The sequence below is a fragment of the Leptosomus discolor genome, chromosome 1 (genome assembly GCF_034619465.1).
Source record: "Leptosomus discolor isolate bLepDis1 chromosome 1, bLepDis1.hap2, whole genome shotgun sequence".
NCBI classification, from domain to species: Eukaryota; Metazoa; Chordata; class Aves; order Leptosomiformes; family Leptosomidae; genus Leptosomus; species Leptosomus discolor.
In genome coordinates this window covers 173,562,271-173,584,953 of record NC_141391.1, presented here as the reverse complement: position 1 = coordinate 173,584,953, position 22,683 = coordinate 173,562,271, and the positions used below count along the sequence as shown (strand labels likewise).

Sequence of the window (22,683 nt, the reverse complement as noted above, 5' to 3'; positions counted from 1 at the left end):
TACTACTGGGACTGAAACATCAACTGCTTCTGTCTATGTAATCAGATATCCAAGACCAGTGCATGAGTACAGAACTCTATGTAGATCCTTAAATTAAAAATCATAGTCTGCTAGATTTACAGGCTTGCAACCCTTTTTGGAAAAGCTCTATTTGCTCATAAAAATCATGTTGGCTTCCCTTAGCCTTGGCTCAGTGTGACTTCTGGCTCTGCATCACACTCATTTTATCTGTAGGCTGTGGTTTAGTCATTTTGCATGCACTACTACACCCTAACTCCTGAAACTCAAACTTATGTGCCACATTTTGCCTGGGATCCCTATCTTCTGGTGACAAAGATAGCAAAAAAAAAAAATAAATCTAACTGAACCTAATCCAATTTTCTTTCAAGAAAATCCTCCATAGCCCCTGTATATACTCAAGATAAAGTAGCTCCCATGGTAACAATTCCGTCTGGTTTACTTCTTTGAGCATGTAGGTGGCACCTTTTTTCTGAGTTTTGAGGGTGTGGCAGTGGCTTCAAACTTCAATAAAGAAAATTGTTCCTTTCTTCTTTCCCTGATGCCCTAACAGCTATTAATTTCCATGTAATGCAGAACTGGGGGCAGTGACTGACCTGGAGACAGCCTTAGCCAACCTCTGTTTGGGTCATCTGTAGTCCTCTCTTGATCCTCCAGTGTTGGCACTGGATAAACTGTGACTTCATAGTTTTAGGAAAAAAATTAGCTATCTATTTGGAATGAATCAGCTGGTGACATGATGAAATCCTGACTGTCCTGTAGGCATTTTCAGTCTGTCATTGGCTTGTGCGAGGGCACATGCACATTTATATGCAAAGCCCTCATGAAAGAGCTGTGTAATTGCACAGTATTAATCTGAAAGATGCTGTTCACCATTGCATACTTGCTTGATATTGCTCATTTCCAGCCTTTGAGAAATTTTGTTGTTTACTTCTCGAAGAAGGAGCCTGTCTTTCTCTGTATGCTTAATTCTTTCTCAGAAACTTCAAGACTACAATTACCTGTACCGCAGTATATGGCTTTCTGACATCCCATTCATCTGTTGTTCTTCAACATTGCCTGCCTTGGCCTCTCACAGTAAAGGATTTCACTTTGAAAATTGTCCGGTTTTGGTCATTTCGTACACGACTTCTTAAGACAAACAATTTTAAAATTATGGATGCTATATTATCATTTAAACTAATTGTGGCAGGTACCTTAATTTAACTACATTCAGAGATTAAATTTTTTAATATCTTGCCCCTCCCTTCAATGCAGTTTCAGGACTGTTTTCTTAACCTTCCCTAGTTTTTTTAAAAAATCTAGGTTCTTGGTGTATTATGATTAAATGCAAACAATTTATGTATTCTCACTGCCATTCCATGCTGTGCAATGTAGACTGGTGGAGGAGAAGTAACTTTTCTACAGTAGATGAGATAAAATTTCTGTTACTTTCAGACTTTTGACTGTAACTTAGCAGCTGGAGCTCTCTCTTGCAATGCTGTTCCAATGAGACTTTAATCTCAACCATGCTCTTTCAGCCCTAATAAGGCCATAAGTCAATCTCCTCACTCAAGTGTCTGTAAGGCTTTTTTTTAGTGTGTGTGCGTCATTGCAGGTGTTCAAAGCACTTCACCCTTTCAAGATCTTTGCCTCTTTAATACATAGTAAATTATAAATGAGATAATAAGTTATGGAGGCCTTGAGAAATTGTGGGCGTTCTCACTAGCATTTGTTTCCCCCTGTAGGAGAAGCCTATATGAGAATGAGCCGGCTGCCAGAAGCAGAGCGCTGGTACGTGGAGTCACTGCGATCCAAGAGCGACCACATCCCAGCCCATCTCACCTATGGAAAACTGCTGGCTCTGACGGTGAGTTAATCAGCAGCTCTTGGGAGCTGATTCCAGGACCTTTGAGTAGATGAGGTAAAGGGATGGGGAGACTTTGTCCTGAAAATTGCTTATTGCCCTATTTGTCAATCTATTTCAGTCATACCTTCTAATTAAGGATTTTGACAGAGTTGGTTTTTTGTGAAATATTGCATCCTTTCCTGAAATATTGCCACCTCTGTGCCAGAAAAAAAGCAGTTACAGTATCATAGGAACTTTATAACAGATAGTAAGAAGTTATAAGTAGTTTAGATCACAAGTAGATACAAAAAGATATTCAGTCCTTGACCCAGGGTTATTGTAGCAGCCTATGGCAGAGCTAAAGGTGTCTCCTAACTGTGAATTACATCTTATGCTTTAATTTACGCTTCTTTAGGAGTATCTCTTGGAGCATGTGAAAAGAACTACTTGACTATTAAGAGCTAGTTCTAAAAAAGTCAGATAAGTTGGGCTTTTTCATTACTTCAGAATTTGCTTTGCCTTTTCAGTATAGATGAGTTTGTAGCTCCAGCCAAACCAGACCCATATGGTCTTTATAGAGAGTGCCAGTCCCTCTTTGGTTTTCACACATTTTAAAGATGAAAATGGTTTTCTATTTTATTCACTAAAATAATTCTGGTTTAAACCTGCCTTTCACTTTCCATTCTCGTTCCCATTTTTCTGACCTTATCCTCTTCCCTGTTTATCTTTTCTACATTTGCTTTTGTTGTTCTCCCCAACGGTTTCATATTTCCTTTCTGTGCTCTGTTGGTACACCTTTGTGTGGCTCTTCAATCCTTGTGCCTCAGTCTGAATATCTTCCTCAGCTTTTCACCTGGCTTTGAGCTTATACTCTAACCTTGCTCATGCCCTGTCTTCAAACAGAAAATGTTCTTGGACACAGGGTAGAGATCCAGTGAAGAAAAATAATTTATAATACATTTTGGCAGATCCATTGCTGCTAAAAGTATCTGAATTTGGAAAAGAGGGGGAAATTAGAACAGAAGTTTTCTGTATGAGTGACAAGTGACGACATAGTTAGAAAGAATTAAAAATTGTTCAGTGTTATCATGAAATGTCAAATACAGAGTTCGATTAAAAACTACCTGGATGAGAATTTTTAGCTTGTAAAGGAAGTCAAGATGGTAGTGTTTATATCCCCACTGCCTGTCAGTTTCAGGCCCTGAAAAAGCAGGTTTTTGCTACAATTTCCAGTTAGTTGTGGTTAAAATTTCTGGGATATTGACAAATATGCCCTCACTGATAGCCTTCCTCTGGGACAGAACTGCAAGTAGGTTATACAGCATAATTTCCTAATTTACCTTGCTTTTCTGGCAGATATCTTCATATTTTGCGCCTAAGAATAATAGGAGAAAGTCAGCTTTATTGTTTTCTTCTTAGCAGATCTTTGACACAAAAGTTCTAATTTATTAGAATTGCTGTGGGAAAAGAAAAAGTTTTCTCAATTAAAATCCAAGGTGGTTTTTTTGTTTTCTTTTGTTCTTCTTTTCTATTCCTCACACACATCCCTACCCCAGTACTCCTCTGGTTAATTTTTCACATTTTCTGAACTGCTGATTGTATAAAATAAGAGATCTGCTAGGGAAAGTCTTGCTGTTGTTCTGGGAAACAAGGTCTCACAATTTTCTTCAAGATAACAAAATCCCCACATCCCATAACTCTGTACAAACATTGTGAGGCACTAGAAAGAAATTTTTAATTTTGTCCCCTCATTATGAAAGTTCAGGTATAGGATTAAACACTAGTGGCATACCCCAACTTTGGGAAAGAAGTAGTGAAAAACATATGTTGAGTCCTTATAGTAGAATTGAACTGTTTACTTTACTTTTCTCCAGGGATATAAATGCAAGATACCTATGGGGTGGATTGTGCCTTGAGGACCTGAACTATTTTTGTGGAAGAATGTGTCTCATTAGCAAAAGAGACAGGAGTTGTATACAACTTTGTACACTGAATACTGCAGAGTGATAGGCAATAAAATACTCTGCCTAACCTTTCTCAATGCACACTTGCTTACCTGTGCTTGTTCTGTGCCATAATTGTAGTCTGTTCTCATGACATTTGTTTGTTATAATCTCTTGGTACTTCTTGCTTTTATTACTCTTGCTTCTTCTTATATTCATGGCAATACGTAGAGATAGGGTTTGCGTCCATTCTATTAACAGCGGCATAAGCTGAAAAGATGGTGCTGATGTCCTGTTGGCTTGTAGTGACATAGGACTTCATAAACACATAACAAGACAACATGTTGATGACAAAGTAGTTAGAGATGGCAGAAAATTTTTCAGGTGGTTATTTCATTCACGAAAAAAAAAGATTCATTTATCTTTGATCTATTGAAATTTGGCATTTATTTAATTTAATTCTTTCAGCTGCAAAGTCTGATAAGACATTCAACAGGAAAATGGATGATGAGGAGATTTGGCAGTAGAATATGGATTTTTGTCTCCATATCGGTCACTTATCCTCAATCAGTTTTGCAGCCTACCATCTGCTCAGTGATTCACCTTAAATGAATTTTGTCTGGTTTCTAGTATACTGAACTGTACTAGTTTTAGTTCCCATCACAAATACATGTTTGCTGTAACTGATGTGTTTCCTGGAAGTCTGCATAGACTTCCTTGGGATTCAATAGTATTAGTATATATAGTATGCTCCCTTTGGCGTAGTTGTTTCAGCCCATACCTAACTTGAGGTGATTTATGTTTCTGTTAAACTTTGCCACCTAGGCTCATGATCATTTTCTCATAGCGTGTATATTTAGGAGACAAAAAAGCCTACTTCCGTTAGTTTTCAAATGTTAGAGGAGAGACCTTTTAAAGGCTTCTTTCCCCTCATCTGTTGGAACCAAACCTTCAGACTTTCTGCAGTCTTGTTTCTGAATATAAGTGCTTAGACAAAACTATTGATAAACACTTCTCTGTATCTCTTTTCCAGGAGAGAAATGTGAGATGGATGATGAATTGAAGGATGGAAGTGGGTGCTAGTATAGATAGAAAGTTTTTCTCTGTCAGTAAAATTGGAGGATGAGAGAGGAGAGGAGGAAGGTTTCAGATAAGTTCCTAAGGTCCAGCCAAAGGCAATTCTAGTATAAAACCCCTAGCAATAAAGTCAAACCTATAAGTTCACAAATTCAGCTACAGTTTGCTTCCTGACATAAATTCCAATGAAGTGGCTTGATTTTAACCCCAGCTTTTCTGCCTCCTCAAGTGTGTTGCCAGTATTAATGCTTACTAAAAGCAGCATGACATAGAATCATAGAATCATTTAGGTTGGAAAAGTCCTGTAAGATCATCGAGTACAACTGTAGACTTGACACTGCCAAGTCCATTGCTAAACCATGTCCCTAAATGCCCATCTGCACATCTTTTAAATACCTCCAGGGGTGATGACTCCACCACTTCCCCTGCACAGCCTGTTCCAACACTTGACAACCCTTTCAGTGAAGAGATTTTTCCTAATATCCAATCTAAACCTCTCCTGGCACAACTTGAGGCCATTTCTTCTCATCCTATTGCTTGTTACTTGGGAGAAGAGACCGACACCCACCTCACTACAACTTCCTTTCAGGTAGTTGTAGAAAATTATAAGGTCTCCCCTCAGCCTCCTCCAGACTAAACAACCCCAGTTCCCTCAGCTGCTTCTCATAAGACCTATTCTCTAGACCCTTCACCAGCTTCGTTGCCCTTCTCTGGACACACTCCAGCACCTCAATGTCTGTCTTGTAGTGAGGGGCCCAGATCTGAAGACAGCATTCGAGGTGCGGCCTCACCAGTGCCAAGCACAGGGGCACGATCACCTCCCTACTCCTGCTGGCCACACTAGTTCTGATACAGGGCAGGGTGCTGTTGGCCTTGGCCGCCTGGGCACACTGCTGACTCACGTTCAGCCGGCTGTCAACCAGCACCCCCAGGTCCTTTTCCACTGGGCAACTTTCCAGCCACCCATCCCCAAGCCTGTAGCGCTGCTTGGGGTTGTGGCCCAAGTGCAGGACCTGGCACTTGGCCTTGTTAAACCTCACAGCATTGGCCTTGGCCCATCGATCCAGCCTGTCCAGATCCTTCTGCAGAGCCTTCCTACCCTTGAGCAGATCAACACTCCTGCCAGGCTTGGTGTTGTCTGCAAACTTACTGGGGGTGTACTTGGTCCTCTTGTCCAGATCATTTGTAAAGATACTAAACATAACTGGCCCCAATACTGAGCACTCTGGAACACCACTTGTGACTGGCTGCCAACTGGATTGAACTCTACTCACCACAAGCTCCATTTAACTGCAGTTCTACAGCACACTTAACATAAAGGCACTGTATACTAGATGAGTTTATTAGCTTAGCAATGAAAAATATGTTTGGTTGATTTTTTGGGTTTTGGTTGTTTTTTGATTTTGTTTGGGGTTTTTTTGTGGGGGTTTTTTGTTGTTTTTTTTTTTATTTCCAACTTGAACAATAACCTGCATGAGCAATCTGATCTAAATAAAATGTAACAGGTCTCTTACAACATGAATTGTTCTATGATTCTATATACCTTTCTTTACTTTCATGCTGGAGCTAGTTCCAGTTTACTGAAATGCAGTGTTTGAATCAAAGTCAAGGTACAGACATGTATTTAATATTAATGTCTATTATCTTCTCATAATGAGAAGAGATTTTAAAGGAGGATTATCTTCTACCAGAATGGGTTACCTTTTGCAAGGTCATGAGTGTCATGTAAAATTGTAAAGAAGGTAAATCACAATTCACTTACTGTGATGAATTGAAATGATTATAATCATGCTGTGAGTGACAGATACTAATTCTTATCATCATCTCAGGTTGATTTTACCAGTTTCCCATTTGCACATAGCTAATGTCACTACTATTCCAAAGGGCAATTTAAATTTTAAACTTGCGTTTTGTGAGGTGAAACGAACATTATTAAGCAAAAACAATTTACGCTATTTGATTTTACTTGTGCTAATTCTTTTGGTTTTGCATGTAGAATAGAATACTGTTTCAGTTGGAAGGGACCTACAACAATCATCTAGTCCCACTGTGTGACCAATTCAGGGCTGACCAACAGTTAAAGCGTGTTGTTAAGGGCATTGTCCAAATGCCTCTTAAACACTGACAGGCTTGGGGCATCGACCATCTCTCTAGAAAGCCTGTTCCAGTGTTTGACCACCCTCTCGGTAAATAAATGCTTCCTAATGTCCAGTCTAAACCTCTGCTGGTGCAGCTTTGGCCCATTCCCACGTATCCTACAGCTGGATACCAGGGAGAAGAGATCAGCACTTCCCTCTCTGCTTCCCCTCCCCAGAAAGCTGTAGAGAGCAATGAGGTCACCCCTCAGCCTCCTTTTCTCCAAACTAGACAAGCCCAAAGTCCTGAGCAGCTCCTCATAAGACGTGCCTTCCATTCCTATCACCAGCTTTGTTCACTTGCTCTTGATGCATTCGAATACCTTAACATCCGTCTTAAATTGTGGAGCCCAGAACTGCACACAGTGTTCAAGGTGAGGCTGCACCAACAGTGAATAAAATCTGCTCAATAAAAGCACATGCAATTTGTAAATTATTTCATTTATAAGTTTCCATATATTTCAGAAAAAAGTCTTCAAAAGACAGCACGGTGTTTTGTTATTTCTGTGCATCATTGTCTTCCGAGATGAACATCACTGACAACCTTTGAGGGTCTTAATAAGTTGTTTGGGTTTTTACTTCTAGAAGTGTTTTAATAAACAGTTAAAAATGTATTTATTCAACGACAGAAGAATTCCTGAGAAAGGATTTTATTTTTTCTGAGTTTCGAAGTATGGGAAAATTGAGAATATGGAGTGTTACAAGCCCTATCTCTGACAGGTGATTAGACTTTTTGTGATTCTTCAAAGCCTACACAAATTTTTTCATGTGTGTATCTGGGATTATGGAAAGATGCAAAACCAAAGTAACCCAATAAAGTAAAAAATTAAATAAAAGTACAGATAAAACAAGCTACCCTTCTTTACCCCTGAAAACTTGCTGGTGATAAACTCTTATCCATCAATAATAATTCTAAATTCTAAACTTGACATTTCTGTACAAAATCATTCTCGGTGAAATTTACTTCCTGAATAACTGTAAAGGTACATACATAAAACTCAGAATATGGTGTTCATCTGGTCATGACTGTAATTTACATTGATACAAAACAAACCAATCAAACAAAAAACAAACCAGAGATAGTTGTTAATTTGTCATTGATTCTTTAAATACATAAGTGGCATAGTTCTAATTTGCATGTAATAAAATCTTTGGAGTAAAAAATTACTTATTAATACTAAAGCAATTCTCTCTGTTTTTACTTCAATGCAAATATTTGTCTTGAGGCTTGTTAGCTCTTTTGGGATACGAGAAATGCCAGTTGGACATGGTCATGCTGCTGTATATGCAGAAAAAACAGACCAACTTAAAGGCTCCAAAGGAATAGCTAATGAATTTACGGTCTTCTTACCTAATATCATAAGTCAAAGTATTTCATAACCCCTATATTGGATAATGTTATATGTTCATATCTAAAAATTACAGCTCACTAGGCGACAATTTTCCTGAAAATATATTAGAACAGCGTAATTTAGTGGTTGAAAAGCATGATTAGTATCTCAGCTAGTAGAATAATTGGAAAATAGCTAGTTGTCTGGAGCTTAAGTTTGTGCGCTTTTTTTATTATTTATTTTTCAGAAACAGCATGTAGCTGTTTAGGACTGCAGTGCTTTAGCATTATGTGCTTTCATATCTTTAAGTTGTTAAGCTGCATAAATTACTTGAGAAATTTATTTGTAATAAATGTTAATTGACCTATCCAATCTCATGGAAGCAGAGGAATTTGGTACCATAGCATCTGAGCTTCATCCTTTGCCTGGGTAATTTATTTCTAGATCACAAATAAAAGCATAATTTTTGTAAAGGGCTTTAAAATTGCAAGGCTCCCAGTTCTAAGATAAAAATGAGTCTGTCAAAAATGACAGTACCAGGTGAGGCCTTGAGCATATGCTGTAATTCATTTCCCATTTTCTGAGCAGACCTTCTAGCATAAAAAGGGTTGGTTATCATGCTAAAAAAAAAAATCATTTATAAGTAAGACTTTTAATTTTTTTTTTCTCCTCTCTCTTTATTTTTTTTAAAGAGAAGACTAAGAACCCTTCTCTCCTAATGGCTGGCCTCTCTGCCATCAGGCAGTGGATGGTTGTTAGACTAGCACTCAAGCCTAAGAAGCTTTATTTCAATTACAGATAAATTTGGTTTGAAGTTTTGTTTTATCTGTTTTGAGTGAACTTGATCCCACAAACCACTCCTCGTAGCTTGCAGTAGTGCCTATAATTGCTAAAGTACTTGGGAACAGCCCCATATTGTAACATTTAGCGTGTTGCATCTAGGAATTACAGGCTTTGCTATACTACTTTGGAAAAAATTGCACAGTGTTTTCTTGCATTTTACACGGCACCACACAGTGCTGCTAATCTCCTATTTTTTACTGGCTTGGAAAATCACCCAAAGTGCTGTAAGAAAAATTTACTTTGCCTTGTAAAAATTCTGTGTTACAGCTCCAAACCATATTAAATTCAGTAATAATCACCCTAGAAGATTCCCTGAAATCTAAAATATTTTATTTTTAAATGTTTTCTCCAAAGGGGGCTGGGGAGAAAGCAGACATAGACGTGATAGAGACTGGCAGTATTTTGGATTTAAATAAAAGAAATGGGATTGTGACATTCAAGTATCAACACCGAAGTTAAATACTTTTTTTAAGTTTTGAAATACTCCCTCCTCAGTGGGTGGCCATATTTTTGCCTGCAGTTGTTTGTTGCTTATGTTCCTGACAAACAGAAGGCCAGAGAGGTATCCCGCAGTTTTTGGTTAGTTGTGAAATTACTCAGAGTGCCATTAGCAAATACCCTACTGTAGTCAGTAATTGGTGCAGCCCTATTTATTTATATAAATAAATGACAGCATAGAAATAAATGAAAGGTAGGACGAACAGAAAGAAACAGGACAGCAGGGGAAAACAGTAATATAGTGCAATAATGAATAGACTAATTCAACATTTACTATTTCTGTAATTACTTGCTACTGATGTTCCATCACAGAAAGGAAATTTGCATTTCTGTTAGACAACGCTGTCATATTGTCATTTTTTTTATGTCACTGGTTGATTGCTGCTTTTTTTCTGCCTCTAGATTTACACAAATTGCAAGAAAAAGGGGATGAGGTAAAACAGTCATGATGTCAAAAGAATAGTCACTGGTTTTAAGACACAGCAGTTGAAATGCTATATGTTAAATTTAGGTATGATTTTATAGAACACTTCATCTCTTCTTTTAGTAATCAATTCCTTTAAAACAAACAAAAATATTTTCAGTAATCCTTTTGGAAATGATAAATTAAATGCCTACACATACAGAAATCTTTAATTTATGAAAAAACATTTTCGAACAGGTCAATTTAATTAGATCAGCAAAGCTGTTAGATATTTCATTTTGGGAGGCTAAATGCCTTGGCTGTTAGTACTACTTCTAGGACGAAATTTTAATGAAAATTGGGTGATTCAGTTAAACTCCCATCATAACAATGTATAAATGACGTTGAATCCTTGAGAAGGCCCTCCCTAAGAAATGGAGTTTTAAGCCAAGCAATAGCCACTGCTACTTTTCTGTCACGTATTCAGTTTATCTTTGGAGTGTGACACAGACACTACAATTTTTCTTGCCACTTGAAATCCCTTGAGGCTTAAAACTGATCCAAGCACAAAGTTTGGATTTAGTTCTGAAATTTGCAAAATGTCAGAAGCTGTTTTTGGTTTTGTTTCCAGTTTATAAGCAATTCTTTTCTAGGGGATGGGAGGGGTGGGTTTCCCTCTTCAGTGTGGTAAATCATGTTTATTGACTTCAGAACCGTGAGCCTTATCTTCTAAGGTTTGGTTATCTGGTGTATCTGGAGCATTGACACCTCCAGGCTGCATGTCAGGATTTCCGAACTACAGAAATTTCAATAGCTGACATCTATTGGGCTTGTATTTCTTGTGTTGTTGGCCGCATGCCATAAGTATTGCATCCACAGATATACTTTTCAGTCCCCTTAGGACATATATTTGGCTGCATGCCAATTGTAACAATTAATTGTAAAACAGAGTATTTTTCATTTAAAAATAATGTATCCATCTAAGTAGTTGGTAATGGCTCTGGAACAGGTATTTAGGAACATAACCCCTCACTAACCTCCTTTAGGGATCTCATCTTCTGTATCTGATTTCTAACGTCCTGTAGACGGGAAAAGGGGAGCCCTAAACTTCTCGCTTTACTCAACATAAGTTTAAATCTTGTTATAGAAAAAATCACTGACCCAGGATGAACTGCTTTCATGAAAGAAAAAGATCCTTTTGTTTTGCTACATAGTCGAATATAGCCACCAGTCACCTGTAATTACTCTGAGTGTAGTAATTTTGTCAGTAATCACAGAAAAATGCATGATATTGGCCAAATTTGGCTTAGAAGAATTTCATAAGACTCAGTGAAAACAGTATGTGGAGGTAGTGAATTTATATTCTACTGACGGGCCAGTGAAATATGAGTAGGTATTAATACACTACTTTATCAGAAAATATAAAATGTGGCTTAAGACTGAATGGAAAAGAAAGTGCCTAACATGGAAATTTACTTAACATTTCATTACATATTCTTGATAGAAAATAATCTAAAGTTTAGTGACCAAGGTGAACATTTCAATATGGGTCTAGTCAGTAAATAAATCACAAGGTGGGGAATGAAATCTGTTCTTCAAAAGTTTGCTTAAGTCTGTAAACAATCTTTCTTGGTTTTTAACAGTGATGTAACAAGGTAAATTCCTTTTAGACTTCAAGTTGCTGAGAAAGAAAGATTAAAAAATGGGTGTATGTTTAAACAAACAAACAAACAACAAAGTAACAACAACGAAAAACCTTGAAGAAAAAAAAAATCCTATGCCTGTATTTCTTTCCTGTGTCATTTTGACCGCTTTAATAAAACAAGAATGCTTCTTGTGATATGAGACCTATAAAACAAGAAAATGAATGTCAAATAGCTCTAACATATTATTGCTTAAGCGTATACATACTGCTTTGCTTGAAGAAAATACCACCTCAGTAGGCTCTGAATCATGCCCCAAGCCAGTGAAGTTATGGGCTGTGCTTTAGATCCTTGAATCTATGCATAAGCAGTGGTGTCACATTTAAAATTTCTTAAGTTTCAGTGGATTCCCACCAAAGTCAATGGTCGATGTTTAAATCTCATCTCTCTCATTATCATGCTATTAATTATCCCTGTAGATGTAGACTCAAGAACCCAGTTTATGTTATTACTCTAAAATAACCTTGGCTCATAGAAGAATTACACTGATTTCAGTATAATCTCAGTCAAGCTAGGTAGGTGGATTTTTCGTCAAGAAGAATTCACCTGTGGTTGAAAGAGGACTAATGTGATATATTTAGATGGAAGCAAACCACTTAAGGTACAAATGGAGGATTAAACTAAAACAAAATGTTGCATTTTATTCATCCTACCAAGGCTTATTTCTTAAAGTAATTTACCGGATTACACAAGCAGTATGCATAGACTCTCCTGCATCTGAGAACCCTGGTCCAGTGAAATGACTGGGAAGGAGAGCATCAGTCATGACTTCAGGGCCACGGGTATGCAAATGCATCATATTTGACAATAATGAAAAATTGCCTTAGATTTATTATAAAGTAAATTACTATATGGTAAATCATCGTGAATTAGTCGATACAGATCTATACCCTACTTTCCTCCAAAACAATCCAATTCTTGATCCCATACACTGGGATTAATGTGTTACCCCAAAGAGAAATAATATTCTTTTGTTCTTGAAGTTATTAGAGAGATGAAACTTGAGAGAATCAGTACTAGTAACAGTACTGTTTCTCACCTTGGTCATCTGAGGATGTGAGAGAGGAAGACTTTGTTGGAAAAGATGGCATTTTTCACAAGCCCACTGATATTAGTTGGGCAAAGAAGGGCTTTCTGTGACTGTAAACTCCTCCCCCACCAAGACTATCTGTTTTTCTAACAAAAGATATAGTGCTTCTCATTACAAATCACTTCTCATTACAAACCTTGCCTCTTGTGTATGTGTGTTTTCTGGGCCAAATTTTAACCTTTAGAAGTGATTGCTTCTCTGCCATGTTCAATTGTTTGGATTTTTTTTTATGATAAACATGAGATGAGGAGGCGAGATTTACCTCTTTGCTGCACCAGAAGTATAAAAACTGAGATAGATTTTGGAGCTTTGATGTGAACAATGCGAGTCCCATGTATTTCAGTGGGACTAGCATTTCACGTACAAATTATGGTACAAGATATTCACATTGTAATTCAGAGTGAAGAAGGAGGAGTTGTAGAAATAACAGTAAAATGAGGGGAGAAGAATCCATCCATTTAGCCACTTAAATACTAGATATTGAAGTATTTCTTGCATATGTCAGTGACCTCATTGTAAGATATAACTCTAGTTACTGTTTCTTTAGTCCAGCTAACTAAATACTTCCAGACTTTATCACCAATTTACTCAGTTATACACCATTTAAACTGTGTTTTGCTTGTCCTGTAACAACTTTGGTGAGGCAAAAGGAAGTGGTTATGAAAGATATGCAGGTCTGCAATAATTTAAATGTGCAATGAAGTCACCATTTCAGTTCAGACTTTTTAGTATCCTTGCATAGCCTCTCTGTGACTTCAAAATGTCCTAGAGAGGAAGAAGGAAATAGGTAAAATATTTTTTTTCTGTATTCAGTGTCCACAGTTTAATCAGTCTTCCATTGAGATCTTTTCTTAATTACTTTTATTGAAAATGTGAATGCTTGCCAAACAAAACTGAGCAGATGCAGGGAATGACAGTCAACTGGATTTGTGACACAAATTGAGTTCCTTATGCAATCACATTATTTATTATCAGTTAAAGCGGGTAAAACTATATTGAAGAGTGAAGTCTCTGTTCTACTGGTTAAACCCTTGCACGCTTCGAAGAATGATGAATATTTACAAAATACAATATTCATTTAAATTCAGAGACCACCTATTTTGTTGAACCACCTTACTGGTTGCCACTGGGTGATCATAGTTTCCACAAGAGGGTTATTCGGAGCTGCTCAGCTGTATTAATCTTTTCTAATTTTACTAGCATCTTGAGGTCCTTGGAACTCCAGCAGCCTGAAGTACAACAGCTGCCTCAACATGAATTTGACACAGTTTGCCAGCAGAGTGAGGAAAAATATTGGGTTGGAAATAAAAATGGTAGTTTTGTCCTCTGTTTTTTAATATTTTAAGGATAAATACAGGGTCTTCTACTAATGTATCAACTGCCCTTAGGTAGCTCTCTTTTGTTTGTTGTGATGATTGTAACAGTCTTTCGTAGGAAAGCCCAGTTAAGCAATATGCCTGACCATATTAGCAAGGTTGGATCCCTTGTCCTGGTCTCTAGGAAAGAAGCAACCGACCAAAAAAAACAACCCCTTGGCAGTCAACTTATACAAAGAACTGTTCTTAAAAATAAAGCTCCTGAAATTGTATTTAAACAATTAACTGTTTGGCTTCCAAAACTGCATGCAACGAGCCGTTCTGATTTGAAGTCTGCATGATTTGTGGAGAGTGGGGTATTCCTGAAAGCCAGGACAACTGGTGTGATAGGTTATAAGAGCCATGTGTCAGTTACCTTCACTTTTTTCCTTTTAAATTCACTGTTGTTGCTGGAAGGTTGTAATCATAGGTAATTCATCTTTATTTAGGCACAGGGCGAAGGGGAAAAGATGTTTTTCAACAAACTGCTGAAAGTTTGTTCTCATTATAGGCAGGCTTTAGAGTAAGATCCAGGTCCAATAAGACAAATATCAGCACAGTCTTCCAAGTCAGTTATTAAAGTGTCTTCATTATGGGTTTGGGTTTTTTTTTTTCCCAGCAATGAGATTGCCATTCATTGTTTTATGATACTGTCTCATTGGTCTCTGCACTGAAAAGCCATAAATATGCCAGTGCATCTGTGCAGAGGATCTCCGTTAGGGCTTGGGCCAGGACCACCCACTCATTTCTCCTGAGCAAACCAGTAGCTGTAAGATAGCACCTTTTCATTAGCTACTGACCTGGACTGGATGTGAACTGGTGACAAACAGGTGAAAGGTATTTTGTATTGCATTATTAATCCTTAGAGCCGTCAAGTCCTTCTATTAAAAACTTATGAATAACATTTTTGTCTTTCAAATAGGTCCGCTATCATGCAGTTGTACTTACATTTTTTGCTTTGTAAAATTGCCAAAGCATGTGGTTATGCATATACAATGGCACACCCTGCTGCTAGAAACTGGGAGGTTTCCAGGGGCTCTCAATGCCTGCGTTTCAATGGGTCAATACGCATAAGAGTGAACATGCACACAAAATGCCTTCCTGCCCCAAATGATTATTTTTCAGCTGTTTAAACAATTATTTGGATTTTCTTTAAAAGTTAGAATTTTATTCCCTTGTGCCATGTGTTTTACTTAACGCTGAAAATATACAGTGGGAAGGGACAATGACAGGGTTTGCCGTCTTAATCTGACTAGACAGTATGTACAGTCTGTTGTGGTAGTTAAGGGGTATATTGGGTAGTTGAAAAAAAATGGATAAATGCTAAATTTTTGTTGTGAAATAGCTTGAGTCTGTCAAGTGATTGGATTTTATATCATTTGACACAAAAATACTGTATATTAAATCTGTGCTGAGGTATTGACATTTTAGCAGCAGACAGATGGCACCAAAGAGGACATTTTAGATGGTGTGATGCAAGGTTCCTCAGAATGTCATTCCGCAAGAAAGTGCTTTTATTTTTTTATTTACATTTTTGACAAATGTGGATATATGACAGTGTTGGCCAACATGAACAAATGGAACTGTGCTGTCTCAGGTGATATAATGCAAGATTTTTCTCCCCTTTATCTGTGAATGAGTATTTGAGCCTGTGAATAACACAGTCATTCCTCTGATGCTATGTATGCTGGCACCTGTCATCATTACATACTCCGGGTCTCCTGACTGGCCTGAACTTGAGTGCAATATGTCATTTAGAAAGTGCCAAAAAGAGTACAGCAGTCATGTATTTTTGGCGATCCCAGTAAATGAAAATTAATCACGTCTGACAAATGTTTGTGGACTTACAGTCATAGTTCTGTAGGCAGAAGCTATGTATTTTGAGACTGTATTCTGTGAACTGTCCCTTTATGTTTTTGAAATAGACACTGAGACAGAGTGCAACCAGATAAAACTAATGATGTTAGTCTGTTAAAAAAAGCAATGATGAAAAATCTGTAGATGTTAATTCTGTCAGTATTAGTGATACATATGCTTGGTGCCTGTCATTTTGAAGCCTCAAGGCTGGACTTACATATGTCATGGTAACTTTTGCCAGATTAGGAGTGCCAACATTGGAGTTAAATGTGCAAAATGTTGTGTTTAATTATTCGCTCCCCCCCTTATGTTAATTTGAATAATTAATTTATACAGACCCAAATTTACATTCGGTTTTCAGTTGGGGATTATTTTCTTCTTCATTTTTTGTTCTCAACTATGGTTGTATGCTATTTAAAAAAAAAAAAAAAGAAACTATTTAGTCTATAGACGTGTCTTTACTGCACTAGTAGATGAGGAAAAATCAGTCTGGGCTACATAGAATCATAGAATGGTTTGGGTTGGAAGGGACCTTACAGACAATCTAGTTCCAACCCCCTCTGCCATGGGCAGGGACACCTTCCACTAGACCAAGTTTCTCAAAGCCCCATCTAACCTGGACTTGAACACTGCCAGGGAGGGGGCAGCCACAGCTTCTCTGGGCAACCTGTGCCAGTGCCTCACCACCCTCACAGTAAAGAACTTCCTTACCTATAATCTAGATCTACCCTCTTTCAGTTAAAGCACTTACCCCTCGTCCTGTCACTACATGGCCTTGTAAAAGTTCTTCCCCATCTTTCCTGTAGGGCCTCTTTAGGTACTGGAAGGCCACTGTAAGGTCTCCCCAGAACCTTCTCTTCTCCAGGCTGAACAAACACACCTTTCTCAGCCTGTCCTCACAGGGAAGGTGCACTATCCCCCTGATGGTCTTCGTGGCCCTCCTCTGGACTTGCTCTAACAGGTCCGTGTCTTTCTTGTGCTGGGGGTCCCAGAGCTGAATGCAGCACTCCAGGTGGGGTCTCATGAGAGCAGAGTAGAGGGGGAGAATCACCTCCCTTGACCTGCTGGCCACGCTTCTTTTGATGCAGAGATATGGTTTTTTGTTTGGGGGCGTGTGTTTGTTTGTTTTTTAAAAAACAGGCATGAGAGGCAGTGTGGTATAAGAGTATAGGCTATCGTGTAGTTGCACCATTTGATTGACAGGAGCCTTGTGCCGTGTGCATATGGTTTTAAGGTATATGTGTTTGCCAAAGAAAGTTCACTAAATAATAAGGCTAAACTCTTGAATGAACGTTCATTTTGTGAAACTGGAATATTGTAAAAGATAAGCCTTCTTGTATCTCTGCCAGGATGATCTCTTGGAAATATGGCCTTTATGTTGTTTTTGATGGAACCTGGTCTTGATATAGTTCTTGGTGTGCTGCACGACTTCTTTCTCTATTTTATTGTCTCTAAGGCCCTTGAGGGAAATACTGAGAATCTGGAGCAGCTGTAATCGTGAACAGACCTCGTTATTATTCCTGATTTAACTTGTGGGATAGTGCAGGATGTATGCAGTGTCTGTTTCCAGACCACAAAACTTGAGAAAGCCTATATGCTTATATCTGTGAAATAACACTCAAGGCAACCTTGTGAGGTGCAGACCACAATGCCTTTCTTCCACAGTGGTTAAGCTTAACTGTTCTTTATTCTGGAGGCCTTCTATTTCATAACGCAAACCGCAGCAACTAATTTCATGGGGATAGGGATAAACAGGTCACAGGTATCTTCTTGAGTAGTTGATGGTGACTTGTGTTTGAGTATGAGACTAGGCTAATCCAATATCACTGGTTTCTTCAAGAAAAGAGCAATGACCACTAATGGATCTGCTGTGGTGCTTGTGTACTGTAATGCAACTTAAGTGGCTTGGTGATTTCAGTGACAAGATAATCTGTGGTTTAGAACATGTCTGTTCTTTTTACCATCATTTCTGTTGTGGTTTTTTTTTTTTTTTATTTTGTCATATGGCCATTGTCTTTAAAAATTACTTTTTCTGTTTCAGTTATGTTTTATGGTTAACAGAATTGATTTCTGATGAAATCTTACTTCCCACATTAAAATCAGAAATATTTTCTATTTTTTTACTTCCCACATTAAAATCCAAAATATTTTCTATTTATATACCTTCATTTGTGTTGACTTTACTGTTTGCTGTGTATATAGAGTTATTTAGGACACAAGGAAATGGAATGAAGCTGCACAAGAGGAGTTCATAGTGGACATTAGGAAAAGGTTCTTCACTGAGAGGGTGGTATGTCACTGGAATGGACTCCCCAGGGAGCTTGGTCGTGGCACCAAGCCTGTCAGAGTTCAAGGAGTGTCTGGATGATGCTCTTAGTCATATGGTTTAGTTTTAGGTAGTCCTGCAAGAAGCAGAGAGTTGGACTCGGTGATCCGTATGGGTCCCTTCCAACTTGAGATATTCTGTGATTCTATTATTTCATAGAACCAAAACGTGGTTTTCCCTTTCCCCCCTCACTCCCCCTTTTTAGATCATGACTAAAGCTCCCTCCTACCTTCCCTTCTGATTTCACCTTGGGTTTGTGTATTGCTTGTCCTGATGCCTGTCCAGAAAAGTAGCATGGAGCTTGATGTTCACCCAAAGCCCTTTACAGTATTTTTAGCAATACATTTCTACTACTTCCTTACTTCTTGGACACTGACAATGTTGGACATGTTTCTTCCTCAGTCTGGAGATCTGCAGCATATAGTAGCTGACCACAAAACTCACTGTAACACTTAAACATTCATATTTACTTAAGTTAAGACTATTGATAATAGTAGTTGTTTTTCTCTAGTGCATGGAATTTGGAAATTGCAACTGTACATGATCGCTCCATGGTGACACACTGTTAAAATAATTTTCTCCCACCCCTGTTTTTTTTTTTAAGGGACGCAAGAGTGAGGCAGAAAAGTACTTCGTGAAGGCTATTCAGCTGGATCCTACCAAAGGAAACTGCTACATGCATTATGGTATGTTTCAGATAGATAGGGTTTCCACACATATTCCAGGCTTGCTGTTAATCTCTCTGAGTGATTAAGGATTTGAAAAGTGCTACTGGCAAAATATCTTCTTTAAACGGAAAGAAACTAATCTACCATGTATAACTTCATCTCCATTTCAATTTGTTAATCACTGCAGAGGGAGAGGTGAAGATTTTTATATTTTGCATAGCTTTCCTCTTGTGAGAGGAATTTCAGTGTTCCTGCCTCTCTGGGAAAGAAAAAAGGTGACTACTGCCATATGTCAAAGTTTCATGGCCTGGAATATTATTATTAACAGTTTTGGCTTAACTTTGGTGGCTGCTGGTGGGTGGGCAGTTAGAAGTTATACTTTAGTGTGCGTGAGTTCTATATATTGAAGGGTCTGCTCTTTTTTTTGAAGACTTACGAGCCTTACATCTACCCCCTTCCCAGCATCTTCATGGCTTGAAATGGATAAGTATTATAAAAGGTTTTGACAACTTGGCTATATCTTTCTGATAGTAAGCCCCACATGTGCATAAAGCACACAGTTAATTTGAAGGTATCTTTATAACTTTGCATTGTTTTTGCTAGATATGCAAAAAATATTTCCAGATGTGATTAGTCCCAAGGAACCAAAAATATTTAACTTCATGGACTAATTCTTACTGTATTTTAAAGCTGATAATAGACAAATCTAAAAATGCAAGCTATGTAGTCCCAATTGGAAAATATAGAAAGCAGTAATAAATTTCATCTTAGCTAAGGAAGAAGGTAGGGAACCACAAGCATGCTATATATATCTTTGTATATTGTTTTAATTTCCTTTTCTGATTCTAACTGGTAAATGTAAAATAAATAAAAATGAGTGGTCAAAAGGGAAAATTAATCTCACATGATAACCATGGTTTTACTTTGTGTGGTATCTTTGTCTGAATTGTTCACACGTTTTATTTCTTTTTGGTCCTATGCAGTGTAAAATTCTGTATCTTAGACTCCCAGAATCGACGCATACATTGTTGCTTAGGACTTGTCATGGTATTTAAATGACTGTAGCCCAGTGTTGCATTATTTTGCATTGTGGATCATTGCAGTTAGTGGCCTTGTCCTCTAATTATTCCTATACAGGTAAATCTGATAGGAGTATCTATGCACATAAGCTCCATTTTTTCAGCTGAATATAAGTATAGTTGATATCTCAAGATAATGGGGAAAAGTTGCAGCAGATTGTTTCTTGAAATCCTACTCAAGCCCCTTACAGCCTTTGTTATTAAGAAATCTGTCCTTAGCTATTAGGAAATCTTACTTGCATACAAATTCAAAGATAGGTCTTAGCAATCCATCTTGGCAATTGAAGTTATGATTGTGTATATTTTATTATAGGTCTAGACTTTCTTCTTTTTCTTTCTCATTACTTCATCAGCTTGCCTGTCTTATCCTGCAGTATTCCCTCTATGTCATTTTCAAGTGCCCTGTAAGCTAAAAGCCAAGTTATTCAACTCATCACTCATCTCTGATGTTTTGCCTTCTTCATTACCAGACTACAATATTGAAATAGTGTGTTATTTCTTAAGATTATTCTCTAAAAACTTTAGTAGATTTTTCCTTTATTGTGTTACAGCTTCAAAAACTGGTTTCTGTGTCCTTGCGCAGGGGTCATTATTGCAACATAAGTGTGATTCTGCTCAGCAGATTAGGAGTGAGGAGACACATTTAGTCAATGTTTGGAATACCAGCATAGTAAAATGTGATGCTGAAGGGCTGTAAACACAAGAAGGTTCTCTATACCAGTCACTAGGTCTCTGTTATACACAGAGCACTCTACTGAATGCAGCTGAAATCTTTTCTTTTACTTGTATAACTTCTGATCACCTCACCAAATTCAGTGATGTTACTCTATGTTTATATCAAAGTAACTATGAGAAAGATATGCTTTATTTCTGCTTGGCTTATGTTTCTATGTAGTACAAGTGATCTCAAAACCTTGTCAATTCGAGCACAGGACTTTTTAAAATTTGAAATAAATTATCCCTGCTTTTCTTTTCTTTCCCTTTCCTTTTTTTTTTTTTTTTTTTTTCCCTCTTCCTTTCCCTTTTCCCTTCTGTCTGTTTCTTGTATTGATCAAGATTCTGTAATGTATGTTACCAGGGTCATTCCAAATATTACACAGGAATCCCTAGTGAACACTTTAAGCTTTATCTCTGCATCTCATTTATTTGTTTCAGCACTTCATGATAGGTACAGTCTATATTCTATATGCCAAGTGTTAGAAGGAAACACATCCATGTTTTTTGCATGCAAATCTTAGAGATTACTTTTTTTCTCAGCATGCACGTGTTGGAACAGAGAATAAAATAGTTGGCATCAGCCCTGAAAAACCCACATACCTCATGGAACAGCCAAATGAAAATAGTGGTCAGTTGGGACACAACAGTGTGTGGATGGAGTAGCAGGAATAAGTGGACTGAAGATTTTCTTCCAAGTGCATATGGATCCACACATTTACAATTTGGGCCCCCAGGATGTGCAGATATTTTTTGATTTCTAACCTTTTGGACTTTTTTTGGAGCTATCAGAAAAAAACTGTCAATATACTGTATCTTTTAAGAGGCTTACATTTGTATTGTAATATGCTTTAATTCAAGCCTTAAGCCAAAGCTATTCTTAGATACGATTTGGTGCAGGAGTGAGCTCATTTGATCACATTGGAGAGAGGTGAACAGTTTCATGGTTTCTCCTTGGATAATACAGCCACCGCACATTTCTCTGATCAAGCTCGTGTTATAATTGGTTTTGTGTAGGTAATTTGCTGGCTTTGGATTTCAGTGGATTTAGGTTTAAAGCAGTATTTCTCAAACTCGTTATGCTTGGAGATGTCTGAAGGGAGAACTAGTGGAAAAGCTAAAGAAATATAAGTCCCTGTATACTGCTGACTTGATGCCACTTTTTGGACATAAGGGAAAGTGGTTTTTACTCTAGTGACCAGAAAGGGTGGCAGTCCTCTCTCAGGCTGAAGGCAGGCAGCTGCTCACTTGCCCACATTGTCCCTTCCTTTTCTGCTTATTTTCCCCTTTTTTCCTTCTTTTTCCTTTCTTGTATGCTGGTTACCTGAACATCTGAACTTTATGCCAAACCGTTGTCTTACTAATATGTGACTATTGATGGATGATCTGATACAACCTACTCGGGTAGATAGTACGCTACCAGAAACACCTAACAGATGAAAGGGAGAAAATGTATATGAATCAGAAGAAGAAAAAATGTCAGAGGAAAGAGTGCAGAAGCACCAGCACAATTTTTAATTTTATTTTTTTAGTTCTCTGGCAATGAAAATATTATTTTTTGTACAACCCATGAGTTTTTAAATGAAAACACTGGAGGACATTATTTCAGATACTAGATTTGGATGCTCCTGTAAAATTTGAGGCTTTTAATTGGATATTTTTAATACATATTTTTTAAAGAAGACTTAAAATAAACAGTTTTGACTGTTCGAACTTAATAAATGCTTGTCTATTTTATAATTTCCATCTTTGTTTTCTCTGGGAAAGTTTTCTGCAAGATGTCTTACCCACATCTACTCAGGATGCTGACTCTCA

At 37.7% G+C, this 22,683-nt stretch overlaps 1 protein-coding gene across 1 annotated transcript in view; it reads left to right on the top strand.

Annotated features, from left to right (window-relative positions):
- TMTC2 (transmembrane O-mannosyltransferase targeting cadherins 2) overlaps window positions 1-22,683 on the top strand; it is a 251,575-nt gene that overhangs the window by 190,047 nt on the left and 38,845 nt on the right. Inside the window, exons 8-9 of the mRNA XM_086471326.1 lie at window positions 1,746-1,867; window positions 19,012-19,093. Coding sequence (XP_086327452.1) covers window positions 1,746-1,867; window positions 19,012-19,093 — 204 coding nt within the window. The remainder of the gene's footprint in view (window positions 1-1,745; window positions 1,868-19,011; window positions 19,094-22,683) is intronic.